Below are 23,871 nucleotides of genomic sequence, written 5' to 3' on the forward strand. Positions count from 1 at the left end.
ATTTACATATTAGTAAAAAATGATATGCCCTCATGATTTAAACATTAGTCAAAACACTGGGGCAGTTTAGAATTTTAAATTTTTAGAATTTTAGTACTAGAATTAAAATAGTTGAAAATGAGGCATAGGATTGATGCTGAGTTATAAGAATGTAGAAGAAAATGCTTCTAGAACAGCAGCGATTTTATCTCCTCCCAGAGTTATCCAGGTATGTGTGTGAACTTTTGACAGTTTTAGTGTTATATTTTGTGAAAGGTCCCAGTATATAACATATATCGTTTTGGTATAGTTTTGGTTGCCTTAAATTATAGTTGCTTCACTTTGCAAATTTATGTGTAAATTTTACATTCTGTGCTATTTTAGTATTTTACTTACATAGAAGAGGGAATAGGAAACCAAGTAATGTTTAATTCCTGCATTTGGCTTTTGCCAAAGAAATCTGAATGACTTTAAGGAGCCATCCACTAAGGCTATTTGAGAAGATTTTACATGACCCTTCCAACTTTAAAATAATCTTGAAATAAACTGAAAATTGCATTTTGCTTGTGATTGGTTCTATATCAGCATAGCAGATTTAATCAGCTAGAATTGAAAGGAGATTCTGTATTACTGAGGAAAAGAAAAGCTCACATGGACAAGTCTATTAATCCTCATTTCTGCAGGCTGACTTTAACTCCTTATGTTATACTCACTGAAAAATCATGGTTTATATCCATTTGTGATTTAATTTTATATCTATAAATAAATACTTCACATAATGTTTCATTTAAAAACTATTAAACTTGTCATTTTAAGGGTACTGCAGAAGTAAATAAGTCTAATTTTGGTTCTTTTATTTAATATACCATTCATTCAGATAGTCACAAAAAGCAGAATTTGAAATCCATTTTGTTGACCCACTTATTCTTGGCATTTTTTCCCCCTTTTCTGGTGATCTTTTTAACTAAATTACTAAACAGATGATGAGTTCTACTTCTCCTGTATGGAGGTTTAGACTATCTTACCTTTCTGTCATTGGGTTAATTTAATTTTTTATTACACCAAGTTTGTAATGTGACAGCAGATTCAGCCTAATGGATTAAACTTTCCTAGAATATTTACAGATTTACTTTGTTCTTAAAACACATAAATACTATTGGGCATTCTATTTACATTGTTTTTATTAAATTAACCTTGGAGTAAAAAATCATAGGAAAGCTCTGTAATGAAATCACATATTTATTAAATCCTTGGTACTATGTACAATCTCCACATATTTGTATGTTTTAATTTTTCTCTCATGTAAGATAATTTATTAAAAGAAGAAGGCAGGTGATGGCAAATAAACTTTTTAATGAAGTTCCATCTTTGTCAGTTCCATACTGATGTTGTTTGGATCATGGCGTGTAAGTACTTTGGGCCCCAGTATGCCAATAATTAGAGCTCCATTCGGAGCTGTAATCAAGATGGCTAAAAATGCCACTGTCATCACATCCTTCGAATATGGTTCCAAGTGGGGTGCGCTGAATCTTGCTGTTTCTAGAGCCAGAGGACCTAATACAGCCTGCATTTAGGGGGTAAAAAATGAGGCATAAAGAAAAATGTTAAATAGCTAATACATGACAAAAGTTAATGGCCCTGTTAAAACAAACAAAACCTAGTAGTAGGCCATCAGAAAAGAGACAAGCCTTAAAGTGCTGAGGAATTATCAGGAATTACTCATCAATTCTATGTTCTCCCTAGGAAATATATCTGGATGAAAGGTGAAATATTGATAAATCATCGTGCATGCATTTTGGGGCCGATTTTGTATTTTTATCATCTCAGCTTTCTCCTGTTTAAATATCTTTTTTGAGTGCTCACATTACTCTCAGAACCTCAGGAGTTCTAGCTAAAGCAGGATTTTGCTTATTTACCTTTACCACGGACTATAAAGTTCTTGGGTATAATAAGACAACACAAAATACTAGGGTTTCTTATGGTTCTCTAGGATTTTGTTGCTTATCTTCTTGTTCTTCCTACTTGGGAGGCCGTGTGTCCAGGAAAACTGGCAAGAGGTTTGGAATCTACAAAGTGGACAGGGGAGATTAGGAAGTAACTTGCCTAATGTTTTAGGCAAGTAACATGATATTCAAAACACTCAGGCTGGTCCCATCGACCTGCTTTTCCAACCATGACATAGTAAGAATTTTGTTGTACAAGAACTCACAAATTTCTGTTTGGGAGTAACAGTGGAAAAAAGAAACTCCAGAAATCAAGACATTATGCTGCCATGTTAAAAAGTCTAACTATAAGTAGTAATACCTCTTTGTAGGAGCAGACTAACATTCAATCAGAGGGCAAAACTCTAAGATCTCCCCATTCATTCATTCATTCATCATTCATTATTCATTCTTGTAGGTATGCTGTGCTTACTAATTGTGTACCTCCTGCATGCCAGGCAGTATATTAAGTACTAGGGGAAAATTAATGAAAGAAAATACTGTTCCTGTCTTTCCCAGATAGTCTGGTGAGGAGATTTAGTCATTAATTAAAATCATGTAAATTAAATGCATAATTAAAAATAATATATGTGCATTCATATATGCTGGAGTGGGTGACAAGGGTAGGAAAGATATATTTTTAAAAGAATCAATGTGTCTCGGGGCATCTGTGTGGCTCAGTCATTAAGTGTCTGCCTTCGGCTCAGGTCATGATCCCAGAGTCCTGGGATGAGCCCGGCATCGGGCTCACTGCTTGGTGGGCAGTCTGCTTCCCTTCCTCTCCCACTCCCTCTCCTTGTATTCCCTCTCTCACTGTCTCTCTCTCTCTGTCAAATAAATAGATAAAATCTTTAAAAAAAAAAAGAATGAATGTATCTCCACTTTAAAGTCATTACATTTATCACTGTAATATTCAGCAAAATGTAAACATTCCAGTATCCAGATATATTCTTATATTTTGGGAAAACAGAAAAAAAAATGTTTCAGAAGTTTAGGAAGTATTTGTCATTAAAGGTACACTTTTCAACTTCGGAAGAATTGCTTTTAAAACATTTTGAAAAAGATTACATTATTTTCAGTAAGTAGTTATGCTCAAATATTTTAAAAGTAAGGATAATAATCTACATTTTGTGATTAAGGTAACATTTCACTTGGAATTTTAAAAAATCATTAACATTAAAAATTATTAACATGACTTAATACGTTCTTACCTGGACCGTAGCTTTGGGCATCCACGATAAAGCAATAAATATTTTCTCCTTAAAATTGAAGCCAGCAAAACACATCAATACAAACGTAAAAGAAATTCGAATCAATAATGCCAAACTCATGGTAGCAACACAAATGCCTACAACAGATATAAAAAAACCATAAACAATGAAATATTTGGAAAAAGTGGTTCTTTATGTCTAGAAAAAGTGTAAGAGATTATCTTATGGTGGAGGTACCATGAAAGATAAGATAGATTATATTTATTTAATTCTGAGCTAATAGACTTTGAACTTTCCCTACAAATGAAAGTATTCAAAAGCTGCTGATAGTATGTAATATTTTTGGTCAGAAAAGAATTTCAAACTGCATTTCCTCAGATCACTCAGGGAAGGTATTCAGAGCTGGCTTTGGTAACAAAGAGCATATGAGGTAACAAAAGAGCAAATGTATGTTATTAACTGTATCAACATGAGTTTCTGAAGAAGGTTCTTATAGCATTCAAGACATATTGTAAACAAAATAAAAAAGTTATTCATGGTTTTCTTAAATATTTTCAAATCTCATATTTTTTGTGCCTGTAATTATTCTTACCAATAGCATTTGATTTAAGAGATGCAACAGAAACTTCTGATCCAACCAAACCAAAAAGAAGGGGTTGAAAAATATACCATGTAGTTTTAATAATTCTTTGGACTCTAATCTGTAGGAAAGAATAATGTATTTTTAGTTATTGTGTTTAGTTATTGTGACACAAAAATAATTGCTTTTTAGAAATTAAAGTCTCTCAACATTTAATAAACTTAAGATATTTTATTTGTAGAAGAAATGTTAAAGCTTAAAAATTGAATAGGTTAATCCTTTTATTCAAACACTTGAGTAGAATTTGGTTAAAAAAAATCTACAAAGCTTATGGCAGAATTATTTACAATAGTCAAGACATGGAAGCAGCCCAACTGTCCGTTGATTGATGAATGGATAAAGAACAGGTCGTATGTGTGTACACACACACACACACACACACACACATACACACAGGAATAACATTCAACCATAAAAAAGAATGAAATCTTGTTATTTGCAACAATATAGACGGGGCCAGCGAGTATATGCTAAGTGACATGAATCAAAGAAGGGTAAATACCATATGATTTCACTCATGTGGAATTTAAGAAACAAATGAGCAAAGAGGGAAAAAACAGAAAGAGAGAGAAAAACCAAAAAACAGGTTCTATTTTTTTTTTAAGATTTTATTTGTTTATTTGAGACAGAGATCACAAGTAGGTGGGGAGGTAGGCAGAGAGAGAGAAGAGGAAGCAGGCTCCCTGCTGAGCAGAGAGCCCAGTGTGGGGCTCGATCCCAGGGCCCTGGAATCATGACCTGAGCCGAAGGCAGAGGCTTTAACCCACTGAGCCACCCAGGCGGCCCGAGAAATAGGTTCTTAATTATGGAGAACAAACTGATGGTTACAAGAGGGGAGGTAGGTGGGGGGAAGGGTGAAACAGGTAAAGGGGATTAAAGAGTGCACTTGCTGTGATGATAACTGGATAGTGTATGGAAGTGTTGAAACACAGTATTGTACACCTGATACACATATAACAACTGCATGTTAACTTACTAGAATTAAAATAAAAACTTAAAAAAAGAAGTAAAATAAAAATAAATGGTCCTTGAAACCAGAAAAAAATCTATAAAGCTATTCAGTAAAAATATTATTTGGTAATTTTGTCAGTAAAGAAATAAGGTCTTTGGAGTTCCAGACATGTTTTTGAATGGTTCAATAACAATTCTAGCTTTTGTTTATAAGGTAAGTGAACAGAGACAGAACTAGAACTACATCATGCCTGATGAGCACATACTCAATATTATGCAACCATTTCAGCTCTCAAAAGGGAGTTGAGAAGACCTCCACTAATAATTGTCTTGGAAACCAATCCCATGAAAGTTAATCTTGAGATGTCCTAAGCTACCAGGCAAAAAATGTCAGTAATCTGTTAGGCCTGCTTCTGAAGAACCCATGTTGAAAACTTCAATTTTATTTTTTCCTTAAAACCAAACCAAAAACATAAATAGATTCCTAATTTGGTTGCCTGCCTGGCTCTCCTTTCTGAGAATGAACCTCTCCCAATGCTACTTCCCCGATTATGTGGTTACAACAAAGGCCCCAGTTGATGTAACAGTACTCTGGCTCTTCTCAAGGAATTTGGATGAAGAGATTTTAGTTTCAGTCTGGGCTTATCTAATCTTATTTTTTTATTTTATTTGTTTGACAGGCAGAGATCACAAGTAAGTGGAGAGGCAGGCAGAGAGAGGAGGAAGCAGGCTCCCCGCTGAGCAGAGAGCCTGATGGGGGCCTCGATCCCAGAACCCTGGGATCATGACCTGAGCCGAAGACAGAGGCTTTAACCCACTGAGCCACCCAGGCGCCCCTGGGCTTATCTTTTTTTAAAGAGACATAAAACTGTGATATCCTTTGTTTGGGGTATAAATTACGTTTGTAACTATTTCCCTTATGACTGGGTTTTCTAATCTATAAAAGTAAAGTTAAAAAAAGGAAAAAAAAAACAAAGAAAAAACAATCTTACTCTTTCTTCATGGTGGCACATTATCCCTTTTATTTCTTTTAATTTTTTAATAAAGACTTTATTTATTTTTGAGAGAGAGAGCCTGAGCTGGGAGGGGGGCAGTGGTGGATACAGAGGGAGAGGGAGAATAGACTCCCTCTCCCCACTGAGCAGGGCTGAAGACCCAGGGCTCCATTCCAGGATCCTGAGGTCATGACCTGAGCTGAAGGCAGACACTTAACTGACTGAGACACCCAGGTGTCTCAGGTGAAATTTAGTAGTTTTCATTTTATTTAATTGTAATTTATTATTGACCATTTAATTTTTTTACGATTGTGATTTTATTGGAATACTAAACAAAACACTAATACAATTTTTGGGTTGGGAAATTCTCAAGCTGATTTTAAAATTTATCTAAGAAAGCATTTGTGCAGGAACAGTCAAGAAATACTTTAAAAATAAGTACAATGAGGGCGCCTGGGTGGCTCAGTGAGTTAAGCCTCTGCCTTCGACTCAGGTCATGATCTCGGAGTCCTGGGATCCAGTCCCACATCGGGCTCTGCTCTGCAGAGAGCCTGCTTCCTCCTATCTCTCTCTGCCTGCCTCTCTGACTACTTGTGATCTCTCTGTCAAATAAATAAATAAATTCTTAAAAAAAAAAAAGAAAAAGAAGTACAATGAGAGGGATCTTCCATATTAGATTTTGAGACATAAAATGACAGATTTAAAATAGAGTGGTACTGGCACAGGACTAGATAGGTAGGATTAAACAGATTCCAGCAATGAATACATATATATGTATATACATATACATATATATATATTTAGCTCATGTTAAAAGAGGCTCTTAAAATCACTGAATAAATAATGGATTAGTCAATAAATAATTTAGTAAAAAATGACTACCCAGTTTATGTGCATATATATATTATATGTATGTGCATACATGTTTATGAACACACACACATATCCTTATCTCACAGCACTTACAAAAATAAATTCCAGATGGATTAAAGAACTAAATGCAAAAATAAAACAAACAAAAACTACCAAAGTATTAGGTGATACTATAGAAAACATTATGGTTACAATCTTATAATCTTGGGTGATGATATCCTTCTTAAACAAGATACAGAATTCAAAACAAAAAGAAAAATAGTTTTGACTACAGGTAATTTTACTTCAACACAAAAGACATCATAAACAAAGTTAAAAATAAGCAAAAATTATATGCAATATATACAAAACAAATGATTAGTAGCACTAATATAGGGGAACTATAGAAACAAAAAGGCAAATCAACCCATTAAAAACCAGGCAAAGATGAATAGGTAGTTAAAAAAGAATGTATGAAGAGAAGGTTACTGCACTATTGATCAGAGAAATATAAACGAAGAATAATAATGTTGTATCATTTCTTACCCATCAGATTGCTTAAAATCTTTGAAGAGATAATTTTGCAGTACCTCTCAAAATAGAAACATTCCATTTCTAAATTCAGCAGTTACATATCTAGGAATCTGTTTTACAGAAGCACTTTTACATTAGCAAAAAGATACATGAACAGAATTGTTCACGGCTTCACATTAGTAATAACAAAAATGGAAAGGATCTAAATGTCTACAAATGGAGAACTGATTAAAGGAGATGATTGATTCTGGGAAGGGGGTCTGATATTTGGGAGAGGTAGGGGAAAAGGAGTCTTTTACATTTTGTTCTATATGTGGGCTTTTTGTATTGTTCTAATCTTTTATGAGCATTTTCATGGATTAAATGTATAACTATAATTTTAATGAATAAAATAATTAAATCAATATAAGTTCTATAATCACATTGCATAAAAGTTGAGAAAAAGAAAGCAGCCTGATTGTTAACTCAACTTCTGATTGCATTTTAGTGTATTTCCAGATCCTTTTCCTAAATATCTTATTTCCTCAATTGATTTATACACATACTTGAAGACACAAATTTCTGGAACATCTTCCAACTAGAACGAAGAGATTTCCTAAACATCTATTATAGATGTAAAAAAATGCGGTTATTTTATCTTAAAAAGTGATGTATTAAAAATAGTCACCTTTTCTGTGGACCAATTCATCCCTGCAACAAAAGTTAATGCTAGTGTGCATAATCCTCCAGCTGCATGTAAACCAATACGCTGGCTGCCCAAGACAGCAGTAAGAGACATACTCAAAATAAAGAAAGCTCTCTTCACTGGACGTCTTGTCTAGAATTAGATAGATATTTAGAAATTAATTTACATTTAATATATGAAACAATATTTATATCTTCTACCATGTATTATTCACCCTTTGGTATCATGTCTCTAGATGTTATATTAAATAGTGTCTAAAATTTTTACTTTCTTCCTCACTAAATATTTTAGCAGACCAAGTGAAAAAATCTGCAATTATTAAGTTTTATCTTCTGCCACATCTCTAATGTTAATAAAATGACTATAGTACCTCAGCTATAAGTGAAGAAGGAAGGAAAGAGACCCATATAAACAAAGTAAACTGTATAAACTGTAGTTCCTCTAGCATATACATATACATATTGTAGTTCCTATAACATATCTAGTTAAAAAATAAAGTTTTGAATATCTCTTTAGCTGAGATAGCTGTTACAGATAAGATGGAAGTTACAGAAATACAAGAGTAATAGCATATCCTTTAGGGAAGGAAAGGGTTGAGTTTATTAGTGTTGCCTTAGTCAAAGGTAGTGGGAGTAAATTTAAGTCAGAAAATATGCAGAGATAAATGGCAATCTACTTTCCAAAAAATGTTCAGAGGAAAATTTGAGTGGCAAAAGATTAGGGAAAATTGCCAGTGGTCAGGAGGCAATTTAATGAATATAGGGCTGGGGTGGAATGGAGAAGGTACTCTGGGTTAAGTACAGTTTTCTTTTTTTTAATTTCTTATATTTTTAAAGATTTTTAAAATTTATATATTTGACAGAGAGAGAGAGAGAGAGAGAGACAATGAGAGAAGGAACACAAGTCGGGGTGGGGTGGGGGCGGTGGGAGAGGGAGAAGCAGACTCCCTAATGAGCAGGGAGCTGGATGCAGGGCTTGATCCCATCATGACAGGAGCCAAAGGCAGACACTTAACCGACTGAAACACCTAGGAGCCCTAAGTACATTTTCCGATACTCTTATTTGTTGAATCAGGAAGCAGAGACTTCCATCAAGGCCGTTGACCTGTATCAATCACAAATGTGCTCCATTTTAAGCAGAGAGTAGCATTAGGGGCTATTTTGGGGAAAGAGAATTAAATATTATATTTAAAAGCTCATGGATCCTCCAGAAATTCAAATTTTTGAAAGAAATGCCTAATACTATACTTCTAAAAAATAGATTAACTTTTCATTTACCTGATCTCCACTGGGAAAATACTGAACAAAAATTCCCAAAACAGCTCCTGCCAGCATGCCAATAAGTACATCCCGAAAAGAGGCAAGGACATTATTAAGTATAGTACCTGTAAGGGCACACAATAAGGGAAACATCTCACAGAGTAATATTTTCACATACCTAACATATCAGAAGATCAAGTCTAGGTGGTTCATAGAGAAAAGCATATATCTTCTAGAACACATATACAAAAATGGGCCTTTAATATTCATGTCCTTGAAAACATAAAGATCTATTTGATACATTATGTACCCTCAAATAATTTAATAAATACACACAAGTTAGAAATGTTCATTGAAAATGCAGGCCAGGAAACAAGGAAATAACCAGCCACAGTGTGCTCCCTTATAAACACAACTTTAAAGACCCACTGAGGTGGAAGAATGGACAGACACTGGACAAAGGAGCACCTCTGGCACCTTGCACATGTCTGGTAATATTTCCTTCTCTGATATCCTGTTATGACAAAGAACAAATGACTTAAACATACAAAGAAAAATCTAACAACAACAGAAAAAAAAAAGATTTACTACAGGGTCAACCCTAGGAATATCTGAGTCAGCAGTCAATTGAGTTTCCAACATATTTTTATGTACCTGTATCTGTAGTTCCGAGTAAAAAAAAATTTAAAAATCCTACGTCACACTAAAAAATTGTTATGCTATGGGTATTTTAGCTCAATGAGGTGTGCAAATATATATATTTTAGAAATGTTTTTCCATGAAAAAATAACAGAAATGCAGGATGACAATAGCAAGATGGTAGAATGGGAAGCCCTAGAACCTTGATTCCCCAAAGAGGCATTAACTTAACAACAATAGATACAGTCCAAAAGCCTTAAAAGAACTCCACAAACTAATTAAGAAGTTGCAGCAAGATAAAAATGACACATCATGTACAAGGAAGCTTCTATAAAATTACCAGAGGATTTCAGAGCAGAAACCTTACAGACCAGAAGGTGGTGTGATGGAAATTCAAAGTGTTGAAAGGAAAATAACTGTCAAAGGAAGAATACTATCCTACAAGATTATCTTTCAAAGTGAAGGAAAAATTAAGACTCAGATAAACAAAAAAATGAAGGAGTTCATTACCACTGCACCTGTCTTACGAGAAACGTTAAAGGATATCCTTCAAGTAGAAGTAAAAAGATGTTAGCAACACAAAAGCACACAAATATAAATCTTTGGTAAATGTAAATACATAGATGAATTCAGAATCCTGTAATACTGTAATGGTGGTGAGTAAATCACTTTCAATTCTGTTACAGAATTTAAGCTAGAGACATAAACATAACTATAAGATTGTATTAATAGAGATGCCTGGGTGGCTCAGTTTGTTAAGTGTCTGCCTTCGGCTCAGATTAAGATCCCAGGATCCTGGGATGGAGTCCACATTGGGCTCCTTGCTCAATAGGGAGTTTCCCTTTCCCTCAACCTGCCTTGTGCTCTCTCTCTCTCTGAAAAATAAATAAAATCTTTAAAAAAAAAGACAGTATTTAAAAAAATTTTTTAAATTTTTTTATAGGGGCACCTGGGTGGCTCAGTGGGTTAAGCCGCTGCCTTCGGCTCAGGTCATGATCTCAGGGTCCTGGGATCGAGTCCCGCATCGGGCTCTCTGCTCGGCAGGGAGACTGCTTCCCAATTAAAAAAATAAATAAATAAAAATAAATTTTTTTATAAACATATAATGTATTATTAGCCCCAGGGGTACAGGTCTGTGAATCTCCAGGTTTACACACTTCACAGCACTCACCACAGCACATACCCTCCCGAATGTCCATAACCCCACCACCCTATTCCTACCCGCCCCCCCGCAACCCTCAGTTTGTTTTGTGAGAATAAGAGTCTCTTATGGTTTGTCTCCCTCCAGATCCCATCTTGTTTCATTTATTCTTTTCCTAAACCCACCACGTTGCATCTCCATTTCCTCATATCAGGGAGATCCCCAGACCCCCCACATTGCGTCTCCACTATCTCATATCAGGGAGATCATATGATAGTTGTCTTTCTCCGATTGACTTATTTCGCTAAGCATAATACCCTTTAGTACCATCCATGTCGTTGCAAATGGCAAGATTTCATTTCTAAAAATGACTGTATTAATAGATAGACAACATAAAAAGAAATAATTTGTGACCTGGATAACAAAGGAAAGAGGCGAGATGTAAAGGATTAGAATTTTTATATGTGAGCGAAAGTAAATTATCACTTCAAATTTTTATAACTATGGATGGAAAAAGAGAGTCCATGCAAATGATCACCAAAAGGCAGCAGGGTGGTCACACTTATATCAGGCAACATAGAATTTAAGTCAAATACAAATAAGTCATAAGAGATAAAGAAGGACATCATACAATGATAAAAAGGCCAACTGATCCAGAAGATAGGATTAGGTCTCTGTAACTACCATATTCCAAAATATAGATGTACTGAAGATCTATGTAAAAAAATAAAACCTTAAAAGTTCTTAACATTTAAAAAAAATTATTTGAGAGGAAAAAATATTTATTTGAGAGAGAGAGAGAGCATGAGAGGGGGTAGGGGCAGAGGAGAAGCAGACTCTCTCTGCTGAGTAGTGGACAGAACCCTGGGATCATGACCTGAGTCAAATGCAGACCCTTAACTGCTTGAGCCATTCAAGTGCCCCCAAAGTCCTTAACATTTTAAGTGATGTATACATAGTCACGAGTCAAGAGGATTATCTAAGCATGTAGCTGCTTTCGGTTTTTTACTTTTTCTGTCTTCCACAAATTAGGTTTGATCTTCTGTAGCATGTTCCAAAGTACCCTACACTATGTATTATTCATCACATTTTGTAATTATTTGTTTAACACAAATTCCTTGAGAACATGAGCCATATGTTCTTCTCTGCTGGGTAACTAGTGTAGAATAGCATTTATAAATGTGGGTCTAGGGTCAGATTGCCAGATTGCATTTTGGCTTCCCTACTTTTTGGATCTGTGACTTTTAGCAAGTTATTTAACCCCTGTTCCTTAGTTTCCTATTCTGTAAAATGAATATCATACTGTGGGGTGAGTGAGTGGAAATGAGATGAGTGGAAATAGCTATGGAACTTGGAGCAAGCACCAAGCGATTATAAAAGCTAGTATTGTAGATCACTGTTTACCCTCAGTGTTTGGCACAGTTGTTGACACAATGGAAGAGGAACATAAAAATATTTTTAAAAAGAATTATTGATACTAGTCATGAAGGAAAAGATTGTCAGATTAAAAATTTGAAAAATCTGAATTGCAAAAAAAGATAAAGTTAAAAGAAAAATTATAAATGTGGAAAACTATAGGACATAAAACAGAAGGTTATCATTCCTAATTTTATGCTGAATCTTGACAAAAAGAACAAAAGATGAACAATGCCTATAAGATAAGCAAAAGATATCAAGAAAAACAATTTATAAAACATTCCAGGATGCCAATAGTCAATAAATATGAACATTTAAAAATATTACTAGTATTCAAAGTACTTTATTTAAAGAGGCCTCACCTTTCACCTATCAAATTAACAAAGATATAAAAGACTAGTGATACTGAGTTTTGAAGAAGGTGAAGAGAAACTGGCAAGTTTTTACACCCTGGTAGGCCATAACATTGTGATAATATATCTCGAAAAACTTAAAACTTTTTAAAAAAAATGTCTTGGGACACCTGGGTGGCTCAGTTGGTTAAGCCACTGCCTTTGACTCAGGTCATGATCCCAGGGTCCTGGGATCAAGTCCAACATCGGGCTCCTTGCTCAGCAGGGAGCCTACTTCTCTCTTTGCCTCTGCCTGCCGCTCTGCTTACTTGTGCTCTCTCTCCCTCTCGGACAAATAAATAAATAAATAAATAAAATATTTTAAAAAAAATGTCTTTATTAATGTCATAATTATGTACATATACAATGTAAGAAAACCCACAAGCTCTTAAAACATAGAAGTAAGTTTAGTAAGGTCACAGGGTTAGGGTTAATATATGAAGACCAATCATTTTTTATATATATCGGCAATCAACAAATGGGAAGAAATTAAAATGACACCATGTACAATAGCATAGAAAGACCAAATAGAAATCAATGAGTTTAATGAAAGAAGTGAAAGTTCTCTGCACAGTAATCTGCAAAATATTATTCAAAGAAATTTAAGAAGTTCCCAAAAAATGCCATGTTCTTGGATAAGAAGAATCAAAATTGTAAAGATGTAAATAGTTTCCAAATTCTCTCTACAAATTGTATACAATTCCAATAAAAATTCTAGTATTATTTTTGCTGGTGGATTTTGCTGGTGGCAAGTGATTTAAAATGGACTTAGAAATACAAAGAAGTGTCAAGACAATCTTAAAGAATAATAACAAAGCTAGGAAATGCACAACTACTATAGATAACAAAAATTATCTATATACAGATAAAATATATCTATATTAAAAGATTATCTCACACTACTAAAGAGATCAACACTTACTATAAAACTGTAGTAACCAAAAGGCTGTGTTACTCCTTGCAAGGATAAACAACTAGACCAAATGAACAAATTATGGAGTCCAGAAATACATGTACATATATATGGTCACTTGACTTAAGACAATGTATCATTACTCTGTGGTGTGGAAAGAATTGTTTTTTATTTTTAAAAATTAACATATAATGTATATTTTAATGTATATATTTCTGTGATTCATCAGTCTTACACATTCACAGCACTCACCATAGCACATATCCTCCCCAATGTCCATTACCCTGCCACCCCATAAAAACCTTATAACTTTTATATTTTTATCTCAACAATTCCACTTTGAGACTATGAAAATATTAAGGTTAGGTAAAACTATTTAGCCATAAGACGTTCAACCAAGCATTCTTTTAATGGTGAATATTGGAGTCAATTTCAATTTTCAACATGTTACATAACCATTAAAAATGTCATGGAAATATATTTACTGAAGAGAAACATGTTGGTGATATACAATTAAGTACAAAACAACTCAGGTTATGAGAAAGTATGATCAATTCTTACAATTTTATAAGAATATTGGGAGGAAGTCAGAAAGAACGGCTGGGGGAGGGGTGAGAAGAGAGAGGGAGAAGAAGAAATCTGGATTTATATCAAGAGTCAGTTATTAGGGGTGCCTGGGTGGCTCAGTGGTTTAAAGCCTCTGCCTTCGGCTCAGGTCATGTCCCAGGGTCCTGGGATCGAGCCCCACATCGGGCTCTCTGCTTGGCAGGGAGCCTGCTTCCTCCTCTCTCTCTGCCTGCCTCTCTGCCTACTTGTGATCTCTGTCTGTCAAATAAATAAATAAAATCTTAAAAAAAAAAAGAGTCAGTTATTATTCCTGAGGGTATGTTGCAGGGCTTATTTTTATCTTTTCCTTTTTTTCCTTTTTATTTATGTCTTTTGATCTTAAGAGAAACTAGACATATTACTTTTCAACTTAAGAAATATTTTGGTGCTTCAATAATACAGAAGACAGAATTTCAAACATTGCAGATAATTAAAGCATTAAAAAACTTGGAAACATTTACTTTCACAATTTCTTGGGACATCCAAGACCAAATATTATCTTGGGATTCAGAATTGCTGCTGAGCTTGTCCCACCACTGCCAAAAAAGGCACACAGTTGTCCATACTCTATGTATTTAGGTTGTCTTAGTAATAGAGCAACCAGTTATTTATAATGATGGCCAAAAAGGCATATTTTAGAAATATATATCAAATAGCAGTACTAGTAATATTGCTACTTAAAATTTTCTATTGAAAACTGTGATAAACTTCCAAAGAAACATGAACAAAAAAACAGGTAATAATATGGGTTATCAGATTTTTAAATTACAATATATGGTTATGAAAATAAAATAATGTGTGTTAAATAGTGGTTTCTTAATCCACTTTCTCTTCTCTACTCTAGAATGAGCTTTTTGTGAAGAATAAAAAGATGTTACATGTAAAAATAACTGTTAATAAAGAAGCAAAGCCAGAAACCTTGTTTAAAGAACCAGAAGAAGCTGATCTCAGGGTCCTGGTATCAAGTCCTGCATTGGGTTCTCTGCTAGGCAGGGAGCCTGCTTCCTCCTCTCTCTCTCTCTCTCTCTCTCTGCTTGCCTCTCTGCCTACTTGTGATCTCTCTTTGTCAAATAAATAAAATCTTTTAAGAAAGAAAGAAAGAAAGAAAAAAAAAGAACCAGAAAAAGCTGTGAATAAGATGGCAGTTGCTGTTTTTTGTTTACCTGAGGAGAAGACGATGCTCAAGCATGTATTGAATCCAGTGATTGCTATGATGTCATCTAAACTGCTAGCAGCCATTAGTAAGGTTGGGATGCCTTTCTTAATGCCATATCCATTTTCTTGCAAAAGGAGCATGGAAGGGACAACCACAGCAGGAGAGACAGCACCTACTACAAAACTACGAGAAAGATTTTGAAAACCAATTTTAAAACATTCTTTCAGCAAAGTAGTGTTTTATATTAAACTTTACAACAAATACATTAACCTTTGCAGATTTACTATAACTTCAAAAGTAAAAATGCTGAGTCAATGTCATTTAATGGTGGTAAAATTTTCCACACATTTTTTACTGCTGGCTAAAAGTTTATAGAGATTTCATTCAAGATGTTGGTTTGGGCACAAACTGCCTCTCCCTTCATCCCTAAATCCTTTGAGATGAAGATATAAAGATAATATGAAAACCCATAACCTAACTAGAAAAAAAAAGAGGAGACACCTAAATGGATAAGAAACCAAGTATATCCCAGGAAGATAAGAGTTTAAGATTGAAGAAGGAAATCATAAATCAAGTGTGTGTGAGTAAATGTTGCTACAAAAAATATGGTATACTTCTAAAAATGCTCCAAATACAGAAATGGCAGATGCTGTGAGCAGAAGAAATCTGAGGAAATCCAATGGGTGACTATTTGGAGTACCACTGTAAGAATGGCCAGACAAATGTACTCTCCACCCCATTTCTAACTCTTGAACAAGTCAGTAAGAAACAGATATCTGTCCCAAAGAAGGAACAATGAGTGTAGGCACCAAAGTTGCAAAGACAACTGAGAAAATTCCTGGGATGGATGATGACACCCATGAGGAATGAGGACATTCCCACTCAGGATGTCCTTTGTTGGTGTATCTCATTCAGTACCTTACCTCATCTCTTCCACATTCACTTTATATAAGGTTGAAGTATATACCTTGTGTAGCGATGTTCTTGGTGCCAAACCAGAACACATTTAGCAGGCCAGTGCACACATCCCCCGCTTGTTGGCTGCTAACCTCTGACACCTGCAGCTTTCTAGCAATATTACCCTGCTGAGAAGAGCTTACTTGAGGTTGCTAAGGAGATTTTCCTCCTACTCCTTCTTCTTCCAGACAGCTCCTGTGAATTACTGACTGATATAGAGGGTCGGATAGTTTAGTACCTTTGCTTCTCTGGCTGTACAGTCTGTTATAGTTTTCTCTCAAAATTTCCCTGTGGACTCAAGAAGAGCCTAGAATTCTCTAAAAATACTTATTTGCCTAGTTCGATTGTTTCTCATCTTTACAGCACGTTGGAATCACCTCGTATATTATTTATCCGTAGATGCTTAACAAATTATTCCCAAATTTTGTAGCTTAAAACAACACGCACTTATTATCACACAATTTTTGTGGGTCAGGAATCTGGGTGTGACTTAGCTGTATGCCTCTGAATCAAGGTCTCTCACAAGTGGTAGAAGATCTGCTTTACTCACATGACTGTTGGCAGGCTTTCAGTATTTTGCTCTGGGGGTTTCTCAACGGGGCTACTCATAATATGGCAGCTGGCTTCTCCAGAGAACAAGAGAGAACATGCAAAATAGGAGCCATGGTCTTCTCATGGCATAGTATGTCTCATGACATTCTAAAATTTCTGCTGTATTCTGTTCATTAGAAGCAAGTCAGTAAGTCCAGCGCATATTCAAGAAGAAGGTATTACACAAAGGTATAGATATCAGAAAGCAGGGATCGCTTGGAGTGATCTTAGAGGCTGACTACCTTGTACTTGGAGACCTTTCAAAATACTGATGTTCTGATTCCCATTCTAAGACAAATTGACCTGACTTAAAATGGAATTTGACCTGAATATTAGGATTTTAAATAATTTTTAAAAAATTGTGGTAAGGAATACATAGTATAAAATTTATCCTCTTAGCCATTTTTAAGTGCACAGTTCAGTAGTGTTAACTATATTCACATTGTTGTATAACAGATCTCTAGAACTTTTTTGTCTTACAAAGCTAAAACTCTATATCCAACAAACAACCCCTCTTTCTCCCTCACCCAAGACCCTAGCAACATTCTACTTTCTATTACTATGATTTTGACCACTTTAGATATATCAGTGGAATCACACAGTATTTGTCCTGGCTTATTTATCCCAGCATAATGTCCTCAAGATTCATATATGTTGGAGAATATAACAGGATTCTTTCTTTTTTTCTCTTCCTTCCTTCCTTCCTTTTCTTTCTTTCTTATAGGTGAATAATATTCCATCCTATGTATATACCACATTTTCTTTATCCATTCATCTGTCAATGTGGGCTGCTTCCACTTCTTGGCCATTGCAAATAATGTTCCAATAAACATGGATGTGCATATATTTCTTTGAGATCTTCTGTTCTCAATGGGCCTCAGATATCCAAAGTGTTCCACTCTCTTTTCTGCTAGCATTCTGAGTCAGGTGAGACAGAAACCAGTCCCTTGGGTCAAAAAACCAAATTGTAGGACACATGCTCCAGCTTTTTTCTTTCCCTTCTGATCGAGAGGCCAGGAATTGGGAGTTTTCTCCTGGTTACACCTTGCTGTGCAGGGAGGGGATGAGGTATAGTGGGTAAATGCAATGAACTGTTCTAACTGCTCCAATGTGTCTCTTGGCCTTGCACTTGGATGAGATGCTATAACTTCTCAAGTGGGTTCTGGAGTCCTCACGAAGGTAATCTGGTTCTTATGTTTTTAAGTCAGTATTGTGCCAGAAGGAAAGCCTGGGGCTTCCTATTATGCCATCTTGGCGACATTATTCTTCCGATTGTTGGGATTTGCGAAAGCTCCCCAGGTGATTTTTTTTTTTTTAAAGATTTTTATTTATTTATTTGACAGACAGAGATTACAAGTAGGCAGAGGAGATAGGCAGAGAGAGAGGAGGAAGCAGGCTCCCCATCGAGCAGAGAGCCCGATGTGGGGCTCGATCCCAGGACCCTGGGACCATGACCTGAGCCGAAGGCAGAGGCTTTAATCCACTGAGCCACCCAGGTGCCCCCAGGTGATTTTAATACATAGCAAAGTTTGGGAACCACTGATTTTCTCCAGAATGTATCTAGCTTCCTTCACTCAGAGGTTTCTATGGAGACCTCCCTCAATACATTACTTGCATAAGAAGCTTAATCTCAGCCTGAGCTTCTAAGATACCTTGCTTGGTAACATGATTGGACTATTCCCTGCGAGAGGACAAAAGCCAGTAGCTAAAGTAATCACAAGTTAATGGGAATTAAAAGTATTGCAAAATATTTAGGGAAATCTATCACTTCAAGGTACATGTTCATTAAGGGGAAGGAATTTATACTGAGAAAAGAGATACAATAGGAAGAAAGCCACCAAAACGACTTCAGAATAACTATAAATATCCTCAGAATCATGAAAGTACACTACATCTATCCATAAAATTTTAATGATAGTTCCTAGAAATTAACAATGAATTCCCCAAATTAAAAAAAATATAAACATAGCTGAAGAGTGATTTAATAAGCTAGGAAACTGTGCAGAGAAAATTTTTCAGTGTGTACTGAACACACTGAAAGGTAAAACACATAGAAGGTAAAAAAGGTAAACACATAGAAAGTATAAGGAAAACTTAATAGGTATGGAGAAGAGAATTACAGAAGGACATAATAGAAGAAAACTATTACCTCGAAGGACATAATAGAAGGACATAATAGAAGAAAACTCTTACCTCAGAGAGGTAAAAGATATAATCAAGACCTGGAAAAAGATACACAATCCTCTGATTGAAACATTACACCAGATACCGAGTAGAACAAATTTTAAAAAGACTCGCCTAATGATATTAAGGAATTGTTGTTAATTTAGTAAGAAAAATGCTGTTCCTTTTAGAAATGCATCCTCTAGGGTATAGGGATGAAATGCCATCCTATGTGTAATTTACTTTAGGATTCATTAGGGACTATTAACTTTAAATTAAGGATATTTGGTGCTTGTTATTTTGTTATTATTCTCTCTACTCTTGTACATGTTTGAAAATTTTCACTAAATAAAAAGACCTGAGGCTGCTCTAATCAAATTTTAATATAAAAATTATTTACACGAGAATCTCATTAAAATGCAGATTCTGTTTCAAAAAGTCTGGGATGGGGCCCAAGATTCTGCATTTATAACTTTTAAGTGATACTAAAGTTGCTGTCCAAGGAACATACTTTGTATAGCATGAAATTTTTAATTGGAAAAATTTGGAAAACCCAGCTTCCAAAGATAGAGAGAGAGAAAAGATTGTATTATTCTACCTAGAAAAGGAATTAAAAATTAGTTTGATAAGAGATTCTTCATGGGCAAAACTAATGCAAAGAGATGACACTGATATCTTTAAAATATTGAGGGAAAAGAATTTTGAATCTAAAATTCAATACTGAGTCACAAAGTTATGTTCAGACACTCAAGGATACAGTTTCTTATTCACTGATCAGTTTTAAAAGAACTAGAAGATCAACTTGTCAGGAAGAATATTTAGTACAAAAGAAAGGAATTTAAAAAAAAATACAAGGGCAGAGGCAGCATAATATAGATGTTAAGAATAAAGGCTCTAGCCATAGCCAAAATTCTTGATATATCTATTTAGTTGTGTGATGTTAGGAAAACCATGTAATATCTCTTTTCTCTGTTTATATGCAAAAAAGTGGTAATAATAATAGTATCAACTTTATAGGTCTTTGTGAGGATTAAATAAATTAATTATCAAGTACTTTACAAAGTACCTGACACATGGTAAGCACTATATAAATGTATGCTACTACTATAACTATTATGATTATCATCACAAGAGATAATGATGAGCAGTGAAATTAATTGCTAAATCTATAGAAGTGTTCACTGTAAAGAAAACTTAAAAATAATTTGGGAGTAAAATTCTAGATTATATCAACTGGTGGGAGAATATAGGAGAGAGTGAAGGATAGTGAAAACATGTTATAAATTTAAGTATGTTTTTCCCAAAATTATAGGAAATTACTAGGAGAATGAATTTGTAATTTCTAAATATTAAAGGAATAAACAAAAGTGGAACAAAGAAAATACTGTTAATTCAACAAAAGGTAGGAAAAGTGAAAAAAGAATGAAATTCACATGAATCTATAATATTTTAAAAAACGAAATAAGGTTAAGTCAAGGTTAACTCTAAATTGACCTACAAGGAATTGGCTGGATGGACCTGTTAAGAAAGAGCCTCTTTGACTGAATTTTAAAACTTTAGCTCTGTTAGTGAGATATACATCTAAGACAAAATGGTACAAAGAAAGTTGAAAATTATAAGTTTGGTAAATAAACTGGATCCATTTCATAAATGAAAGTTTGGTTTACATTAGAAAATTAATCAACATGATTCACTATAATAAAGGAGAAAGTTCACACTCTTTCAATAGAAGCAAAACAATTATTTGATAAATTCTACACCCATTTTTAAAAAAAGATTTTATTTATTTATTTAACAGAGAGATAGCACAAATAGGCAGAGCAGCAGGCAGAGGGAGAGGGAGAAGCAAACTCTCTGCTGAGAGCCCAATATGGCGCTCGATCCCAGGACCCTGAGACCATGACCCGAGCTGAAGGCAGACATTTAACTGACTGAGCCACCCAGGTGCCCCTCTACACCAATCTTTAATGAACATGTAGCAAACTGGGGCGCCTGGGTGGCTCAGTGGGTTAAGCCGCTGCCTTCGGCTCGGGTCATGATCTCAGGGTCCTGGGATCGAGCCCCGCATCGGGCTCTCTGCTCAGCATGGAGCCTGCTTCCTCCTCTCTCTCTGCCTGCCTCTCTGCCTACTTGTGATCTCTGTCTGTCAAATGAATAAATAAAAAATCTTTAAAAAAAAAAAAAAAGAAAATGTAGCAAACTAAGAATAGAGGTAAATTTCCTTAATTTCATTAAGAGCAGCTACAAAAAACTTGACAAATACAGAGTCAAGACAAAGATGCCTACTATCACCACTTCTAATTAACATTATATTTAAGGGCCTAATCAGTGCCACAAAGAAAGAAAAATAGATGGTATACTTATTGGAAAGAAAGTAGAGCTGTCATTATCCATAGATGATATAGCTGTACATGCAGAAAAACCAAAGCAACCTACAGATAAATTTGAATTAATGAGCCCAACAAGGTTGCTGGAGACAAAAGCAGTGTAGAAAATAATTAAATAATATTTCTAAATACCAGTGACAAATAATAAAAACATAATATATAAGTACTATTTATAATTGTAATAAAACTATCAGATGCCTAGGAATAAATCTAATTAAATGTACACAGGAACTCTACGTAAGAAATAAAAACCCCTTGATTAAGAAAAATTAGAGAATACCTAAATAAATGGAGGGGCACACCATGGGTTTGAGTTGAATAACTCAATATTAGAAGTGTACCAGTCAGGGGTGCCTGGGTGGCTCAGTGGGTTAAGGCTATGCTTTCGGCTCGGGTCAGGATGGAGCCCCACATTGGCTCTCTGCTCAGCAGGGAGCCTGCTTCCCCTTTTCTCTCTTTAAGGTAGATTATGGATTTATGGATTATGGATTTAAATGTGAAAGTTAAACAGTAAAATTGCTAGAAAATAATATAGAGAATATCTTTATGACTTTGGATAGGGAATGACTTCTTAAACAGAAAATACCAATAATGAAGAAAAAGAATGAAAGACTGGACTACATTAAAAATGAAAAATTTCTGCCACTAATGGAGTGAAAATGGTAGTTGATAAATGGAAAAATATATTTGCAATGCATTTAACAAAGGACCAATATCCAGAATATGTTAAGAACTCCTACCAATAAATCAGAAAAAAACAACAATAACAAAAAGCCCATTAGAAATATGGGAAAGAAACATAACAGGCACTCTTTAGCTTTATTATAAATCAGGGTAATAGAAATAAAATCCCAATGAGATATCACAGCATATAAGTGGTTCAAATTAAAAAGACTGATGATTCCAAGTGTTGGCAGGAATTGGAATAATAGGAACTCTTATATACTACTTGGTGGAAATGTAAATTAGGAATTCTGAAAAATAATTTGACATAATCCAAACTTTTAAACATATAGTTACCCTGTGAACCAAAATTTAAATCCTAGTTATATACCTATAGAAAACTGTGGACCAAGAGTTATTTACAAAAATGTTTGTAAGAGCATTGGTAATAACAACTCCCAACTAGGAACAATGCAAATTCCCACTGACAATAGAATGTACAAACTAGTATGTTTATACAATGATATACTATGTGAAAAAGAAGGTGAACTCTGTTCACACAATAACATAGGTGAATCTCAAATATAATGTTGAGTTTAAGAGCTACACACAAAAGAATATATACTATATGATTTCATTTATATATACTATATGATTTCATTACATGCAAACTAAATTATAGTGTTAGAAGTTAGTATAGTGGTTATCTGTGGAGAGGAGGGAGAGAAATGATTAGGAGAGAGCATAAGGGCACTTCTGGGGTCCTATCTGGGTGATGGTTACGTGAATATTCATTTTTTAATCATTCAAGGAACTGTACATTCATATCTTTACACTACTTTGTATGTGAGTTGTACTTTAATAAAAAGTTTAACAATTCAAGGATGGAGAAGTTCATTCTAAATATGGTACACACAACAAAGTAAGAAGAGAAATATTAATATCTGGCAAAATGGAATTCAAGATAGATAAGGATTAAAATGACTGAGAAGGATACGTTGGGTGTAGAAATTACTTAAAAATAAAATCTTAAAAAAACAGAATAGCAGTAGATGTTTCATTATTTAGATGATAAGAGTGCCAGAAGGGGGCCTGGGTGACTCAGTTGGTTAAATGGCAGGTTTTCAGCTCAGGTCATGATCTCAGTGGCCTAGGATTGAGCTGCACAGGACCCCATGCTCAGTGGGGAGTCTACTTTAGGATTTTCTCTCCCTCTGCCCCTTCCCCTACTTGATCACTCTCTCTCTAAAATAAATAAATAAATCTTTAAAAAAAAATGAGTGCCAGAAAGATAAATATATTAAATTAGAGAAGATGGTACACTCAAAAAAAATAATGAAAGTAAATTTCCCTTAATTAAAAACAAAAGATTGGGGCACCTGGGTGGCTTGGTGGGTTAAAGCCTCTGCCTTCCGCTCAGGTCATGATCCCAGGGTCCTGGGATCGAGTCCTGAATCGGGCTCTCTGCTCAGCAGGGAGCCTGCTTCCTCTCTCTCTGCCTGCCTCTCTGCCTACTTGTGATCTTTGTCTGTCAAATAAATAAATAAAATCTTAAAAAAAAAAAGACAAAGTTGTTTAAAAACAAAAACAAAAACAAAAGACCTTAAATCTAAATAAAGGGTCACACAGACAATGGAACAATCCATATTTAAATAATTTACAGTAATATTTAGGAAAATCAAAGAAAAGTCTAAAAACATCCAGACAGAGGATCACCTACAAAAGAATAACAATTAGGGGCGCCTGGGTGGCTCAGTGG

The 23,871-nt window shown here is 34.8% G+C and overlaps 1 protein-coding gene across 3 annotated transcripts in view; it reads right to left on the reverse strand.

Annotated features, from left to right (window-relative positions):
• Positions 1–809: 809 nt before the first annotated feature.
• SLC9B1 (solute carrier family 9 member B1) overlaps positions 810–23,871 on the reverse strand; it is a 62,766-nt gene continuing 39,704 nt past the window's right edge. Inside the window, exons 9-14 of one of the 3 annotated variants that reach the window (XM_047718104.1) lie at positions 15,359–15,534; positions 9,107–9,213; positions 7,812–7,961; positions 3,765–3,873; positions 3,173–3,309; positions 810–1,543 (exon numbers count right to left, since the gene is read on the reverse strand). In XM_047718104.1, the coding sequence (XP_047574060.1) occupies positions 1,331–1,543; positions 3,173–3,309; positions 3,765–3,873; positions 7,812–7,961; positions 9,107–9,213; positions 15,359–15,534 (892 nt within the window). In that variant the 3' untranslated portion in view covers positions 810–1,330. The remainder of the gene's footprint in view (positions 1,544–3,172; positions 3,310–3,764; positions 3,874–7,811; positions 7,962–9,106; positions 9,214–15,358; positions 15,535–23,871) is intronic. The other 2 variants (XM_047718103.1, XM_047718102.1) reach the window with 2 other exon arrangements.

This window comes from Lutra lutra, chromosome 2 (assembly GCF_902655055.1).
Source record: "Lutra lutra chromosome 2, mLutLut1.2, whole genome shotgun sequence".
In the NCBI taxonomy this organism is placed as follows: Eukaryota; Metazoa; Chordata; class Mammalia; order Carnivora; family Mustelidae; genus Lutra; species Lutra lutra.